This window comes from Dermochelys coriacea, chromosome 10, assembly GCF_009764565.3.
Source record: "Dermochelys coriacea isolate rDerCor1 chromosome 10, rDerCor1.pri.v4, whole genome shotgun sequence".
In the NCBI taxonomy this organism is placed as follows: domain Eukaryota; kingdom Metazoa; phylum Chordata; order Testudines; family Dermochelyidae; genus Dermochelys; species Dermochelys coriacea.
The window spans coordinates 25553133-25570572 of NC_050077.1; the positions used below are offsets into that span (position 1 = coordinate 25553133).

Consider the following 17440-nt stretch of genomic DNA (forward strand, 5'->3'; position numbering starts at 1 on the left):
GATCGATATACTCTCAACCTCTCAGTGCTCTCAGCTAAAAGGATGGTAGCTCTGATGAGATGTTTGATAATGGAGAGGATCCTCAGAGCTATAATGAAGGATAAGGGATGCCCTGCCCTTACCCTTTCAAGCAAAAGAATCCAATCCAAGGAAAAATTCTTACTAAAGGGAAACTTACTGAATGAAGGGCCTTTGACTTGGTGGACTCTTCTCCTCTCTTTGCAGACATGGGAATGTTTTCTTTCAATATTTCATTCTAAAAATGCAAAGGGGAAAGTCAGTGGAGCTTTGCAGAGCTGTAAATATAGTAAACAATAAGGCCAAGTCCTCAGCCGGTGTAAATCAATGTAGCTACACTGATGTCCATATTCCACAGAAGATCTAATTCATCTAATTCACAGAGTATGGCACTACAGGTGATTGCAATATTCAATACAGCTATAATCTTCAGTATTCAGAATTATACATCCACTGTAGCATAGTGTCATCTGCGTGTGATTAAACCTTCTCACTGCTTGTAAAGTGAAATAGTACAACATCCAGTCATTATGTGTAGATTTCGTTTGTAAAAAAAATAATATGGAAAAAAGCATGCAAGACAAGTTTATGGATCAAATCAGCCTATGAATGTGGTGGAACTTTGCATGATTTTTTTTTAAGAGAGTTTGATCCATAGTTTGCTATTTTAGTCAAGAATTTAATTTCAAAATATTGATGTTTGTGTACATATATCTAAGAAATCAAGGGCCTAAATCCAAAGCTCACTGCAGTCAATGCATGTCTTGCCAATGGTTTCAATGGGCCCTAAAACCAGACCTACACCCATTAAAGTCAACCACAAGACTCCCATTGACTTCAGTGGGCTTTGGATCAGGCTCCATATGAACAGTACATATATTACAGAACAAAATTATCAATACAGCATAGAACAGATCTGTACACTAAGGCATTATATAGTCAACACACAAGGCACAAGTGCTGAATGATGCATCTCCTACACTTGCATGAAATCTTTACACCTTCTGTTTGTTTTCTTGCTGGGAGAGCAGAGGGAAAAAGCTAGGTAGGATGCAGTAGCTTGCTACAATAGCCACACACATGGTAAAGTTAAGGAAGAGCTTATCAGCCCCAGGTTTTGCCATTAACTCTGAAAGCTCTTGCCTTTTTGGCTCTAAGTCAGACTTTTAACATTAGGTTAATGGGCTTTTATGTAGTTTAATGAAATGATGAATGGGAATGTTACTAGATACAATATCTTTTGAACTACATGAAACACTCCAGATGAGCCAAGATGGGGCTACTGAAGCAGTAACTATTTTAGATAAGCGCAAATCATCCAGTCAAACTCACTCCAAGCATTGCGTAGGAATAAAAAAGCCACTTTGCTCTGCTCTGTTATTCACAAAGTTCACAGGCAGTGACTGGAGACTTTCATGTTCCATTAATACAAGCAGAATTCACAGGCCCTATACCTATGGTTAGAGAAAAAAGCTAAACTAAAAGCTTTGGGGACAGAGGAATTTTGGCATTTTAATTAAAATAACTCTGCCAGCTTTGACATGCTGTTTGTCCTCTACTCCAGCAAACACCTCCCGTGCTGCCTCTATGCATGAAGTATTCTGCCTGAACTTGTCCACAAGGTCACCATGCTCTCCTTATTCAAATCCCACCTACAGCAACTATCCAGCTGCAAAAGGCAAGATTACAAGGTAATTCAGTCTACGTATTACAGACACATTTTATAAATGTGCATGTAGATCATATTGATACATACATACCCACGCAGCAGATTTGTTGACCTCCAGGTTACACTGTGAATGTGGTTATTTATTCTTTGCATTACACCAGCACCTAAGGCAGGCACTGAACAAACATAGCAAGTAACAGTTCTTGCCCCCAAGAGTTTATGATCTCGATAGACAAGACAAACAAAGGATGGGAGAAAAGAAGTGTTATCACCCCCACTGTACAGTTGGGGAATTGAGGTCAGAGGGAGGATGTGAAGTGTCTGAAGTCACAGAGTCTGGAGAAGAGCCCAGATCTCTTGAATTGAGCTCCAGGGAAGAAACCACTACCTTTGGGAATCTGTTCTGGGTACAACTGATCAAAGAAATGGAGAGTATTTCTATGACAATTTTTAACTAAAATTTTAAAAATCACATTTGCAGTAGAGCCCAAAGGTCAACAAATCTGGACACCGACAGACAGAGGTAGGGAAGTAAAGGTCCAGAGTCAAAGAATTTTCCTTAAAAGGTTCTGCCCCCATTCCTGCTTAAACCTGGAGGTTACTCACTTGAGCACCGCTGCTTATATCACAAATGGAGAGGGGCACTAATTTAATCTCAAGAAAAATACTTAAAAACTGTAAAAAAGCAAAGAGATTCACCTCTTTGTGGCTGTCATTATTCCTGTCCCAAACAACTCTTGCATTTGCAGAGGACATTACTTCAATCAGGAAGGTCACAGTTATGTAACTAGGGGAGAAATACAAGACACATTGATTCTGGAAGATTGCATGCTTGCTTCATTCATAACAAGATACTGCAAAAATAGTCCTGACAAGTCAATCATCTCACTCAGACTGTAAACTGAGATGGGACAATGAAGAGAAGTTTAGATCTGGATCTGAATTAATTTAGCCTGGAATTTGGGCTACAGGTAAAATTGTGGCTGGATTTTAAGGACTTCATTCTTCTCATTATGTCAGTGCAACTCCATTGTTTCCAGTGGAGTTAGTCTTGATTTTACTTGAGTGTAAATGAGAGGAGAAACAGGCCCAACATCTGGATTTGACCCACTGAAATCACTTGAGCTATTTTTTGTGAAATGTCAGCTGAATCTGAACTGGGAGTAGAAAAGAGGCCCTCTTCCCGTTATAGCCCTGATTTGCAACCAAACCCATTAGGGCAGTTTAGAACCCAGGGATTTTAACCTTAACCTGCCTTTCTTTTTCCCCAGATACACCCCCTGAAACTCAAATGGGATCAGACTGGAGGTTCTGGCTTTAGCTCATGTCTAGTCTAAGTTTTTCCGTTGAGCCCATGTTTGTAATAAGGATCACTGGGGAAAGGACTATGCAGTATGTGTGCGGAGCAAAGCATGTTTTATACAGTGAGGCACGTGGGCACGTCCCTGTTGCTGCTGAGAGCCATTTGCGTCTATTTATGCAGACGCACAGGGTGCTGAGACTCATACTTGCTGCATGCAGAGACCATAGCCTGTGGCTGCACAAGTCATTTCCAATGGTCTCAACTAGTATATTGCACAAGATACATCAAGCTTCATAGTTCTTTCATTTGCATTATAATAGCGTCTACAGGCCCCAAATGAGATTCAGGGCCGTATTGTGCTAGGTGCTGTACACACACACACACACACACACACACACACACAAAGAAGAGACCACTCATAACCCAAAGAATCTGTGCTCTAGACAGAGTGGAGTAAGGAAGGCACAGAAGAAGGAAAGTGACTTGCTCATGATCACACACAGCAAGTGAGTGGCAAAGCAGGGAACTGAATCCTCCTCAGAATAAAATACTGTAAGAACAGAAAATGTTGTTCCGTTCTCATAGCCTGAATGAGCATAGTATGATCTGGCATGGGATGAGTGAATACACACTTCCATACACTGCATTCAGTCACGCACTTTTAAACACCTCTGGAAATCAGCCTGGCAAATTCTGAAGCTGTTGGGCTTTTGCTGTATGTGGGTCTGTTTTCTCCCATTTGCACCTCTAGATGGCAGTAGGGTTTAAGGATTTTTTTTTTTTTTAAACACTGAGGTTCAAGTGCGTAGGAAGACCAGAAATTCCTTTGTGATCTAGATACCTAAGCCTCAGATCTGAGATCTAATGTCAATCTCCATTTATTTTTGTCTAAAGCTTGAAAAGAGCAGTTCTTGTTCCTCCATGACACATGCTGCTTAGAACACATGACAAGGTGATTATGTCACTAATTATGTTTATGCAAAATTTACTTGGAGATCAGAAGGATCCTAACACGAGCTTTACAAATAAAGCCTAGAAGCCTGAACAAAAAATTCTGGCCATGGCCAAAGCATAGTATTCCTTTCAATTTTATTTTTACAGCTTGGCTTATTTACAAAGCCAGTGGCTTGACAGTCCTAGTCCTCCTCTCCAATTAAAAAACCCAAGCGTTCTCTGAGATAACAGCTGGAAAACAATTGATGGAACAGACACCATATTTCTGTAATAAATGCCCTTCCACCCATTGTAATGCTGACAATAGGCCTGTTAAAAAGATACTGTTGTTACCTAGGACAGGAAGAATTGCCCCTTGGTTAGGTTCCTAGCTTGGGATGCAGGAAACCTTGGTTCATTTTCCTGCAATGCCACAGACATCCTGTGTGACCTTGGACAAGTCACTTAGACTCTGTGCCTCAGTTTCCCTCTGTAAAATGGGGATCACAGCCCTGCCTTCAAAGGGTGTTGTGAGGATAAATAAATTAAAGACTGTGAGGCACTCAGACAGGACAGTATACCTACCTTAGAGAGATTGGAAGCTCTTTGTAATAAATTTATAAACACATTAACTCTGTTCTGTTTGTACACTAGAAATAATAATCCTGTACTTCAGCATTCTGAAGGGACAGCAACACTGCTTCTTCACCAGGTGGGCAGTCAGAGCAGGACCTTTGTCAATAGCTTTGGTCAGTCTATAGTCTCAGGACTCAGGATTTTGTTGCATTTCTCACATGACAGTGCAAAGATCAGATGCTACTTGTCAAATCCATGTGCCTGTGCAGGTATTTTAATCTTAGAAGTCTTTCCATTTTCTTTCCCTAGAGTAATTTTAAACTAGACAAAGTGAACTCTTAACACCACATGACCAGAACAATCTCAAAACAGCCTCACAAACACACTTTGCCCAGGCACCCAAATAAGCATTTGAGCATGCAGCTCAGGGAGACAGACACAGCAGAAGCCAGTCTGCATGTGCAAACATAGCACTGCATCTGAGTATGCGTCTATGCAATGTCTATATATCTAGACACACACACACACACACACACACACACACACACACACAGTGTGTATGTTGTGTCTGAGGCCATGTTTTACCTAAGAAACTTTAAGTAGAAAAAAAATCATTCTGATTTAGTATTTCTATTACAATAGTGACCAAAAGTTCCAATCAGGCCTGGCTGCACTAGGTGCTGTACAAACACAGAAGAGGTAATGATCCTCGCTCCAAAGAGCTTGCAACCTGAGAAAGGAATCTCACAATTACAGAATTGTTCATATACATTTTTATCAGCACCACTTCATGCTACACAGCAATGTTAGAAGAGTTGCAAAGTAGGCCTGGATCCCAGCTAAACCCCAGGATAGGAAGGAGAGACCATGTAAAAAGGTGTTTCTGTATAGTTTACCTCATCACCATGGCAAGTGCCAAGATAACACTGCTGGCCAGCCAGCCTGCATCAGCAAAGGCTTTGGGCAGGGCTAAGATTCCAATTCCAAACATTGAGTTAAATACATACATCATGCCCACCTAGAGTAAAAGAGATGGGAGTAAGAGCGAGCAGAAAATGCCTGGGAGGGAGCTGGGGGAAGGTGAGAGCCTGGTGAAAAGCCACCGGAACACTGGGCGACAGAGTCATAGAATTTAAGGCCACAAGGGCCTACCAGAACATGCAGTTTGAATTCCTGTGTATTGCAGCCCACCAACACTACCCAGCACCCGCATGCTAACCCTAGCAACTGAAATTAGACCAAAATATTACAGGATACTAAATTATTATGAGCCATAGGCAAAGAATAGAGACCAGATCAGTCTCTACACAGAAGAGTGACCAGGAACCTGCAAATTGCCATGCATGGTATGGCACAGGGATCACGTATACTGTGTAAAGCAGTTTGACTATCTAAGTTCATGGATCCTGGGGTCCTCACAGAGGTCTTGGACCTTTCCACTGGTATCCTCACCCACCTCAGCCTACATAGCAACATCCCGGGAGCTCTCTGCTTGCCTTCAACCCCAGAGAGCTTTCACTCAGCTGGTGGAAGAACTAACATAATGCTGACGCGATCATTGTTTTACATGCTCATTCCATATGGGCATTTCCGTGCATGACAACATGGACAGTAGCGGTAACCCACCAGCTCCACACCTCGCAGGGAATGGGATGAGGGTAGGTAGGAGGGTGGATGCTACACATCTGGAACTCTTCCCTTTCCGCACACTTCCTGTTCAGGGCACGATCTATTCCCATGGGAGAAATGTTCCCTTATGCAGAAAACCAAGTCAAGGCCAACCCAATACTTGCTTCCTGCATAAGCCCTCAAAGTGGGACTTGCGTGATTCACAGCCGTCTTGCAGCCCCTCTGCACAGAGGTGAATTTCATCCTCAGCAATTGATTGGTGCTCACTGATTTCTGCAAAGCCTCTCTCAGAAGTGGCTTCACAAAAGTCTTGAGTCACCATTATAGAAAGACCTTGACAAGTCTAGTCTCACAGCTGATTTAATGTACGCCTTCATGACTAGTTTCTAGCTGAAGTAAACTCCTGTAGCAAACCGGAAATGGCTCAGTTCATCTTGTGCTTTTTCTCTCAACTGGGGACATACTACCAGAAGGAGATCATGTACTGTATGGTTCATTGAACTCATTCACTCCCAGATAGCTCTCTGCCTGCTCTCCCCTCCCTTGCCACACTCCCAGACAAAATCTCAGCATCATCAATATAACTCATTATTTATAGAGCTACTAGCTCCTGAAACATGTCTCTCTGAAAATGATATTGTGGGCCTTTATTCTCTCAATGATTCTACATCAGATTGGCTCAGTTCACAACTCAAAGGACAAATTATTTTTGTTGGGTTTTATTATTGTTGGCTTTTGTTTGTTTGTTTTAAACTGTCCAACCTTGAAAACTCCACCTGAGATGAAAACCCCAGCTATGATTTTCTGCTTCTTATCTCCTCATCAGAAAGAAACAAAAATATGCAGTTTGTTTAAAAAGGGGGGAGAGGCTGATTCTCCTCCCACTCATGAGAGCAAAAATCAGGAGCAACTTTTATTGTAGTCATTGGAGACACACTAGTGTAGACCTCGTGTGAAACAAGACTCAGACACAAAGATTTTAAAAGGCTGAATTAGACACAAAGCAGTTCCGCATATATTAGAGATAAGGCTTCTGTTTTTCAGTGTTTACTAATTTAATTTTTCCAAGGAGGTTTTTTGGGGGGGGAAGGGGATTAGCAATTTTTTGTTTTCTGTAGGAGTCAAAAAATCAGGATTTTGGGGGGCTCTCTTTGTATATACAGTGATGAGTCATATATATTACTCATTACAGAAGTATATACCATAATGAATAAAGTGCACTAGAAAACATTGCGAAGAGATTAACGTAGTACTTTTTCAAACAGCACAATGGAACTTGTAGTGGATTCCAGGAGGGTCCACATGGACCAATTAACATGCAACATATTAGTGCACTTTAGACATCACTCCACCCCCCAGTCCAATTACTGCTGTGTCAACAAGCTCCTTCGGAACAAAGTAACGATTTCTGGTGTATATTGGATAAAACACTGATTTCTTTTCTTTTCTTGTGTGTGTTTGTTGCTGTATCTGGGGTGCTTTATCCATATTCATCAGTTAAAACCTAAAATAATAAACCCTACTACAGAGATTGACCCTGGCCTTAAAATCTACGAAATGGTGCAGGGGCTACTTCCATCACAAAGGCCTAGCTCTCGGACTCTTTCCTTCTCCCTGGCTCCCATTCATGTTTCCCCCTTTCCCTGACTCTGCTACACTGAGATTTTATGGTTCTGCTCCCAGAAGTTCACCTAGTTCCCCTTCTCGCTTACCTTAATAATATTACTGTCAAAATTATCAGGTGGCCAAATTAGAGGGGAGGGAGAGTCTGTTAAAAGAACAGCCCCATTGCACAGTTGTCTCAGCCTCAATGCAACAATTTATGTAAGAGGTGAGATTTCCACCTCCCACTCTGGATCCTTTACACCATGTAAAAGGGCTGGGGCAGTGTAAAGGGGCCCTAAAAGCCACAGCTCCCACTGAGAATGGAAAGGGCATGCTAGGGACAGGGCCATTGTGTGCAGCCCAACAGAGATTCCAGGCAGTGCAGGAGCCCATAGGGGGCAGCCCATGGAGGCTGCCATAACTTAGACCCTGGGGGCTCAAAGCCACCTTAGACCCCACAACCCCTGGGCAGGCTGCACATTCTATGCTGCACATCTTGGAGGTACAGCACAGAACCTCCCCGAAGATCTGGACTGAGCATCAGAGGTTAAAAAAACAGCCAGTAGATTTGCCTTACACACTATGGGCCCTTTACATCACTCCTTCAACATAAAGAGAACTTCATGCAATTGAGAATCAGGCCCTATACACTCATAAAACATGGCAGTCAGTGACCTACCAGAACACCTTGCAGTAGCCCCCTTGCAAGTCCTGGGATCCCAGCTGACTGTGAGTCACTTAAATCAAAGCACTGAGAGTCTGTGGTGGGGTACATGACTATAAACTGTATCAATCAATCATGCCTGCGATGCACAAACAGCCCACACACCACTGGCTATTTAACAAGACTCCCAAAGTCTTGCTCTGGAATCTGGGGGTAACTAAGAATCCATTCCAGATATTGCAAAGATCAGTCTCTTCTATGGTTGTTCCAAAATCCTGGTCAGGAAAAAGGCAGGGCTTTCACCAGGACACTACATCCACCTGTTCTGTAAAACAGTCATTCTGAAAGAGCATTTTACCATCAGTGAATATTGACTTTCCGCTCCCATCATTCAATTCTTGGTCATGTCCTGTAAAGAAACAAAGTCAAATGATGGGGACATTCATCTTATTAAATACCCCATGTACTATCCAAGTCCCATTTACTCTGTGGGAAGCTGGATCTAAATTCTACAGCAAGGCCTCTTGGTTAAGTGGCAGTCTGTTGGGGCAGATTGCAAGTTATATGGCAGCTAATGGAAAATTCAAACGGGAGGTACCAGAGAATTAAAACTAGGAAAGGAATAATTCTATCTGCATAAATAACACAAGAGATACTATCTTCATGTGGCTAAGACATTAGGATTGGAACTTAGAAGTTGTGTGTGGGGGAGGTTTCTTGCACTACCCCACTTAATCAGTCACTTAATCTCTGACCCAGATTTTTAAAGAAGCCTAAAGTATCATTTTCAAAATGGATTTAAATATTTAGGTGCCTAAATCTCATTGACTGTCAATAGAATTTTGGCTCATAGTGCCTAAATACCTTTTGAAATTAGACTTCAGTTCCTAAAGCATTGCAACACTAAGCACACCACCACCTAAACACCTTTAAAATCTGGGCCTCTGGGTCTCAGTTCCCCATCTGTATAACGGAGGTGATAATACTTCCCTGCTTCACAAGTGTGTTGTGAAGATACATTCCCTGAGGCTTCAGAAACATTCAGATATGGCGGTGACTATAGACAAAGTCCTGTTTGAGATGGAGGTTAATCCAGCTTTTTGAAGCACATCTGAAGTACAGGTCAATAAATTTGGACGGGAAGAGGGGGAAGAAAAGGGGACTCACCTGATTACAACTATAATCAGGAGAAGACTCTTCCTTTGAAGTCCAACCTACCTGAAAGTCATCAAGCTGGTCATTCACTACACACGTCCACGAAGATGGTCAGCAGTGGAGCAGATTTCTGCATGGGATTATACTGAGTCTTTGGGTCACAGGGCAGATATTTTGCATGACAAAACTAAGGGATTCAAACTGAAAGTGCATAGGCCAATTTTCATGTGCAGATTAACACAGGTTTGACAATAAAGCAAAATTTGTGAATCAAAGACAGTGAAAAACTGCCCTTGCCCAGTGGAAAAGCACGTAAGGTGAAAGAGGCAGGCTAACCAGCCAAGTTAAACTCACACCTGCTACACAAGAAAGATGGCAGTGTAGAGCTTTTCTTCTGTGGTGTACAGTAAACATGCAAATATGGCAAATTTATTCCAGATTAGCAATTTCAATGTTTTACAGATAAGGAACTCGGACCCAATACTTCCATTCTACAGCACTGTTCAGCAAACAGTCTTAAAGTTCATCAATTAAACTTCACAATTCCCATGAGATCAGTGTTATCTCGCTGCAATGATGGGTAAATCAAGACCTAAAAGTTATTACGCAATTTATGCAAAGCCACACGTCAGAATAAAAACCTGGCATGAAACCTGGCCCCATTGAAGTCAATGGCAAAACTCCCAGGGACTTCAGTAAGGTCAGAATTTAGCCACTGTATCATGCTTTGACCAGAACACCTCCTTGTTTTGGGCATTATCTCTGTTGTCCCAGCTGGTTAAAATGGAGGTCAGCATAGCATTTCTAACACCACAATATGCATCTGATGAAGTGAGCTAAAATGTGGCTCACAAAAGCTTATGCTCAAATAAATTTGTTAGTCTCTAAGGTGCCACAAGTCCTCCTTTTCTTTTTCAATATGCTGTGTGTCCTTTACAGTATTCTAAAAGACACAAAGTTAAAAGAAGCAGAAACAACGCAAGAAAGAAATCATTAACAGCCAAAGTGTTCTCAGTACGAGCACATTACGCCAATACTGAGCATAGCGTGCTAGCAGTGACATCACTGCCCTAGCACATAGAGACAGCACTACGAGGACCTTTGAAGACTGCCAGTTTCACAGTCACATGTATGCTTGATACATTTAAGGGTTTACTCTTCCCTTTCATAAGTTTTTCCCCATAAATCCCCTTCACATCAATGGGAGCTGCAATCTGCACATCTATCAATATAAGGGTAAATCCTTGTCTTCCCCAGCACCAAAATACTGTGAAACTTTGCAGTGTGAAAGAACCCTTAGCTTGATCCAGATCCTCAGTTGGCATAGCTCTATTGACATCAATGGCTTACACCAGTTGAACATCTGGCTCATATTGACAAAGTTTTTATTAGTGGTGTGGGTGAGCCTACTTAGAGGTTGCCAACTGACCTGCTCTGAGGGGCAGTGTATTCCCTTTAGAGATAACAAAGGAGATGTTCAAGAGGATGGCCTCTGCACATTCCTTTGAGAGATCCTTATTCACTCCCACCGTACTACTCTAAGTAATTTGGGAAAAGGGCAGATTATAGAATTAAAGCAACCAAGGTCACATTAACTCCTGTTTTCCTAGGTTTGGTCAATTATTGTGCTAATCAGGAGAGGACACCGCATTCAGCGAACCAGACTGGAATTCTAGAGACTTCTCATTGCACCAGGCATGAGCGCACAGTTTATTTTTATCTTGCCCCAAAGCCATGCCATGGCTCAATGAGAGAGAGAACAGAACTCAGGACCCCCTATTCCCGTGCGCTGTAGGCCTCCACTAGGCATGGCGCTTAAGCATGTTGTTTCATTAGTGATAAGTGATGCAGTTGGCGGGGTGTAGAAAAGATCTATACTGTGCATGCACAGAGGCTGTTGTTACAGGCTGATAGCTCTATCTTTGGCTGCTTAGCAGTGTGGCCTAGCTGGCACTCCTGAGCCTGCCAATGGGACACTGAACTAGGCCCCTCTGAAAACTTGATGCTCTTTTGTCCACTTCTACTCTCACATGAGAGTCACTTCAAGCATGTGAGTAGAGCTATTTATTTCAATGGCACTACTTGTGCTTAAAGGCAGGCATAGGCTTCAGTGCTTGAGTCTGTAGACCATGTTTCCTCTCTCAAGAGTAAGCAATAGTTAGTCTGGATACTTTTTGAAACCACTTTCAGCTGCCAGGCTAGAAATACTGTGGGGAAAGGACTCATCATGTTGACTACACTTTCTGAACCTCAACCTGAGTTTTGAATTCAGTTTGGGCCATTTATTTTATCCAAGCTGGTTTACCCTTCTCTGTTTTACCAGTGGCAGTCACCACCTGCCTTGCACCACTTCTCAATGGTGAGAAGTTTCCTCAACACCGAACCTGCCCCCGTTTCACACGCCAGTCTCATGATCTGAAGCGCACTTGTACAACTGAAATTCCAGAAGAGCATGGTGACCTCGGGCAAGTCACTTTCCCTCTCTTTGCCTGTTTCCCCTCCTGCCGTTGGTCTTGTCTGTTCAATTTGTACAGTCTTCACGACAGGGCCGGTCTCTTACCACGTGTTTGTACAGCACCTAATACGAAGGGCCCTCAGTTTCAGCTGGGGCTTCCAGGTGCTACAGTAATACAAATAATGCTGCAAGTGACTCTGGTGAGTGCTATTTGTAAACCTAAAGAGTTTATGAATGATAGGGTAAGCCTCTCTCTATTCAGGAATGGTTGTAGCACAGTAAGATTGGACAAAACATTAAAAAGTTGGTGATAGACTCCCAAATATACACACGTGCACATTGGTCAAAAGTTGTGCCCATCTGATGACTAGTCAACTGAATGAGATTAGTTGGTGATGTCAGCCAATAAGAACTGGGCTAGGTGTCCACAACACAAAAATCACCACCCTGATTGAAGTACCCCTGGATACCTCAGCAGAAAGCCCAAGGACTGATTAGTCCTGGAAACAGGTCAATACACTGCCACTTCCTATACATAGATTCATAGATACTAAGGTCAGAAGGGACCACTCTGATCATCTAGTCCGACCTCCTGCACAGCACAGGCCACAGAATGTCACCCACCCACTCCTATGAAAAACCTCACCCATGTCTGAGCTATTGAAGTCCTCAAATCATGGTTCAAAACTTCAAGGAGCAGAGAAACCTCCCTCCAGTCAACCATGCCCCATACTACAGAGGAGGCAAAAAAACCTCCAGGGCCTCTCCAATCTGCCCTGGAGGAAAACTCCCTCCCGACCCCAAACATGGCAATCAGCCAAACCCTGAGCACATGGGCAAGATTCACCAGCCAGATACCCAGGAAAGAATTTTCTATAGTAAATCAGATCCCATCCATCTAATATCCCATCTCAGGGGATTTGGCCTATTTACCCTGAATATTTAAAGATCAATTACTTACCAAAATCCCATTATCCCATCATACCATCTCCTCCATAAATTTATCGAGTAGAATCTTAAAACCAGATAGATCTTTTGCCCCCACTGCTTCCCTTGGAAGGTTATTCCAAAACTTCACTCCTCTGATGATTAAAAACCTTCGTCTGATTTCAAGTCTAAACTTCCTGGTGGCCAGTTTATACCCATTTGTTCTTGTGTCCACATTGGTGCTGAGCTTAAATAATTCCTCTCCCTCTCCTGTATTTATCCCTCTGATATATTTGTAGAGAGCAATCATATCTCCCCTCAACCTTCTTTTAGTTAGGCTAAACAAGCCCAGCTCCTTAAGTCTCCTTTCATAAAGACAAGTTTTCCATTCCTCGGATCATCCTAGTAACCCTTCTCTGTACCTGCTCCAGTTTGAATTCATCCTTTTTAAACATGGGAGACCAGAACTGCACACAGTATTCTAGGTGAGGTCTCACCAGTGCCTTGTATAACGGTACTAAAACCTCCTTATCCCTACTGGAAATGCCTCTCCTGATGCATCCCAAAACCGCATTAGCTTTTTTCACAGCCATATCACATTGGCAGCTCATAGTCATCCTATGATCAACCAATACTCCAAGGTCCTTCTCCTCTTCCGTTACTTCTAATTGATGCGTCCCCAACTTATAACTAAAATTCTTGTTATTAATCCCTAAATGCATAACCTTACACTTCTCACTATTAAATTTCATCCTATTACTATTACTCCAGTTTACAAGGTCATCCAGATCCTCCTGTATAATATCCCGATCCTTCTCCGAATTGGCAATACCTCCCAGCTTTGTATCATCTGCAAACTTTATTAGCACACTCCCACTTTTTGTGCCAAGGTCAGTAACAAAAAGATTAAATAAGATTGGTCCCAAAACCGATCCCTGAGGAACTCCACTGGTAACCTCCCTCCAACCTGACAGTTTGCCTTTCAGTAGGACCCGTTGCAGTCTCCCCTTTAACCAATTCCTTATCCACCTTCTGATGTTCATATTGATCCCCATCTTCTCCAATTTAACTAATAATTCCCCATGTGGCACGGTATCAAATGCCTTACTGAAATCTAGGTAAATTAGATCCACTGCATTTCCTTTATCTAAAAAATCTGTTACCTTTTCAAAAAAGGAGATTAGATTGGTTTGGCACGATCTACCTTTTGTAAAACCATGTTGTATTTTGTCCCATTTACCATTGACTTCAATGTCCTTAACTAATTTCTCCTTCAAAATTTTTTCCAGGACCTTGCATACTACAGATGTCAAACTAACTGGCCTGTAGTTACCCGGATCACTTTTTTTCCCTTTCTTAAAAATAGGAACTATATTAGCAATTCTCCAATCATTCGGTACTATTCCTGAGTTTACAGATTCATTAAAAATTCTTGCTAATGGGCTTGCAATTTCAGGTGCCAATTCCTTTAATATTCTTGGATGAAGATTATCTGGGACCCCCGATTTAGTCCCATTAAGCTGTTTCAGTTTTGCTTCTACCTCTGATATGGTAATATCTACCTCTATATCCTCCTTCCCATTTGTCATGCTACCATTATCCCCAAGATCCTCTTTAGCCTTATTAAAGACTGAGAAAGTATTTGTTTAGATATTGGGCCATGCCTAGATTATCTTTAACCTCCACTCCATCCTCAGTGTTAAGCGGCCCTACTTCTTCCTTCTTAGTTTTCTTCTTATTTATATGGCTATAGAACCTTTTACTATTGGTTTTAATTCCCTTTGCAAGGTCCAACTCTACTCGACTTTTAGCCTCTCTCACTTTATCCCTACATCTTCTGACCTCAATTAGGTAGCTTTCCTTGCTGATCCCTCCCATCTTCCACTCCCTGTATGCTTTCTGCTTCTTCATAATCACCTCTCTAAGATGCTTGCTCATCCAGCTTGGTCTACAACTCCTTCCTATGAATTTTTTCCCCTTTCTTGGGATACAGGCTTCCGATAGCTTCTGCAGTTTTGATTTAAAGTAATCCCAGGCCTCCTCTACCTTTAGATCCATAAGTTCTTCAGTCCAATCCACTTCCCTAACTAATTTCCTTAATTTTTGAAAGTCAGCCCTTTTGAAATCAAAAACCCTAGTTGCAGATTTATTTTTGTTAATCCTTCCATTTAGTTTGAACTGAATTAGCTCATGATCACTTGAGCCAAGATTGTCCCCTACAACCATTTCTTCTATGAGGTCCTCGCTACTCACCAAAATTAAATCTAAAATGGCATCCCCTCTAGTCGGTTCAGCAACTACTTGATGAAGGAATATATCAGCTATCGCACCTAGGAAAATCTGAGCCCTATTATTATTACTAGCACTGGTCCTCCAGTCTATATCTGGGAAGTTAAAGTCTCCCATGATCACGCAGTTTCCATTAGTATTTACTTGATTAAAGACATTAAAAAGGGCTCTACCCATATGTCAAGATGTCAAGAGTAACAAGAAGGGTTTCTTCAGGTATGTTGGCAACAAGAAGAAAGCCAAGGAAAGTGTGGGCCCCTTACTGAATGAGGGAGGCAAGCTAGTGACAGAGGATGTGGAAAAAGCTAATGTACTCAATGCTTTTTTTGCCTCTGTTTTCACTAACAAGGTCAGCTCCCAGACTGCTGTGCTGGGCATCACAAAATGGGGAAGAGATGGCCAGCCCTCTGTAGAGATAGAGGTGGTTAGGGACTATTTAGAAAAGCTGGACGTGCACAAGTCCATGGGGCCGGACGAATTGCATCCGAGAGTGCTGAGGGAATTGGCGGCTGTGATTGCAGAGCCCTTGGCCATTATCTTTGAAAACTCGTGGCGAACGGGGGAAGTCCCGGATGACTGGAAAAAGGCTAATGTAGTGCCCATCTTTAAAAAAGGGAAGAAGGAGGATCCTGGGAACTACAGGCCGGTCAGCCTCACCTCAGTCCCTGGAAAAATCATGGAGCAGGTCCTCAAAGAATCAATCCTGAAGCACTTAGAGGAGAGGAAAGTGATCAGGAACAGTCAGCATGGATTCACCAAGGGAAGGTCATGCCTGACTAATCTAATCGCCTTTTATGATGAGATTACTGGTTCTGTGGATGAAGGGAAAGCAGTGGATGTATTGTTTCTTGACTTTAGCAAAGCTTTTGACACGGTCTCCCACAGCATTCTTGTCAGCAAGTTAAGGAAGTATGGGCTGGATGAATGCACTATAAGGTGGGTAGAAAGCTGGCTAGATTGTCGGGCTCAACGGGTAGTGATCAATGGCTCCATGTCTAGTTGGCAGCCGGTGTCAAGTGGAGTGCCCCAGGGGTCGGTCCTGGGGCCCGTTTTGTTCAATATCTTCATAAATGATCTGGAGGATGGTGTGGATTGCACTCTCAGCAAATTTGCGGATGATACTAAACTGGGAGGAGTGGTAGATACGCTGGAGGGGAGGGATAGGATACAGAAGGACCTAGACAAATTGGAAGATTGGGCCAAAAGAAATCTAATGAGGTTCAATAAGGATAAGTGCAGGGTCCTGCACTTAGGATGGAAGAATCCAATGCACCGCTACAGACTAGGGACCGAATGGCTCGGCAGCAGTTCTGCGGAAAAGGACCTAGGGGTGACAGTGGACGAGAAGCTGGATATGAGTCAGCAGTGTGCCCTTGTTGCCAAGAAGGCCAATGGCATTTTGGGATGTATAAGTAGGGGCATAGCGAGCAGATCGAGGGACGTGATCGTTCCCCTCTATTCGACACTGGTGAGGCCTCATCTGGAGTACTGTGTCCAGTTTTGGGCCCCACACTACAAGAAGGATGTGGATAAATTGGAAAGAGTACAGTGAAGGGCAACAAAAATGATTAGGGGTCTAGAGCACATGACTTATGAGGAGAGGCTGAGGGAGCTGGGATTGTTTAGTCTGCAGAAGAGAAGAATGAGGGGGGATTTGATAGCTGCTTTCAACTACCTGAAAGGGGGTTTCAAAGAGGATGGCTCTAGACTGTTCTCAATGGTAGCAGATGACAGAACGAGGAGTAATGGTCTCAAGTTGCAATGGGGGAGGTTTAGATTGGATATTAGGAAAAACTTTTTCACTAAGAGGGTGGTGAAACACTGGAATGCGTTACCTAGGGAGGTGGTAGAATCTCCTTCCCTAGAGGTTTTTAAGGTCAGGCTTGACAAAGCCCTGGCTAGGATGATTTAACTGGGACTTGGTCCTGCTTTGAGCAGGGGGTTGGACTAGATCACCTTCTGGGGTCCCTTCCAACCCTGATATTCTATGATTCTATGATTCTATGATATCCAAATTAGATCCTGGAGGTCTATAGCACACCCCAAGCACTATCGTAGGAGAGGCTTTACTAGTTTTCTTCCCCAATGTAATTTTTGCCCAGACGGACTCTGTCTTATCCATTGCATCGCTTCTTATTTCTTTACATTCTAACTCATCATTGATATACAATGCTACTCCACCCCCTTTACCTTTGTTTCCGTCTTTCCTAAACAGCA

At 42.7% G+C, this 17440-nt stretch overlaps 1 protein-coding gene across 3 annotated transcripts in view; it reads right to left on the reverse strand.

Annotated features, from left to right (window-relative positions):
* Positions 1 to 17440, reverse strand: part of LOC122456118 (transmembrane protein 104-like) — a 94890-nt gene that overhangs the window by 75384 nt on the left and 2066 nt on the right. For 2 of the 3 annotated variants that reach the window (XM_043493936.1, XM_043493937.1), the window contains exons 2-5: positions 8756 to 8806; positions 5396 to 5517; positions 2387 to 2474; positions 179 to 256 (exon numbers count right to left, since the gene is read on the reverse strand). In XM_043493936.1, coding sequence (XP_043349871.1) covers positions 179 to 256; positions 2387 to 2474; positions 5396 to 5517; positions 8756 to 8788 — 321 coding nt within the window. In that variant the 5' untranslated portion in view covers positions 8789 to 8806. Of the gene's footprint in view, positions 1 to 178; positions 257 to 2386; positions 2475 to 5395; positions 5518 to 8755; positions 8807 to 9564; positions 9616 to 17440 lie in introns of all 3 variants that reach the window. The other variant, XM_043493935.1, reaches the window with a different exon arrangement.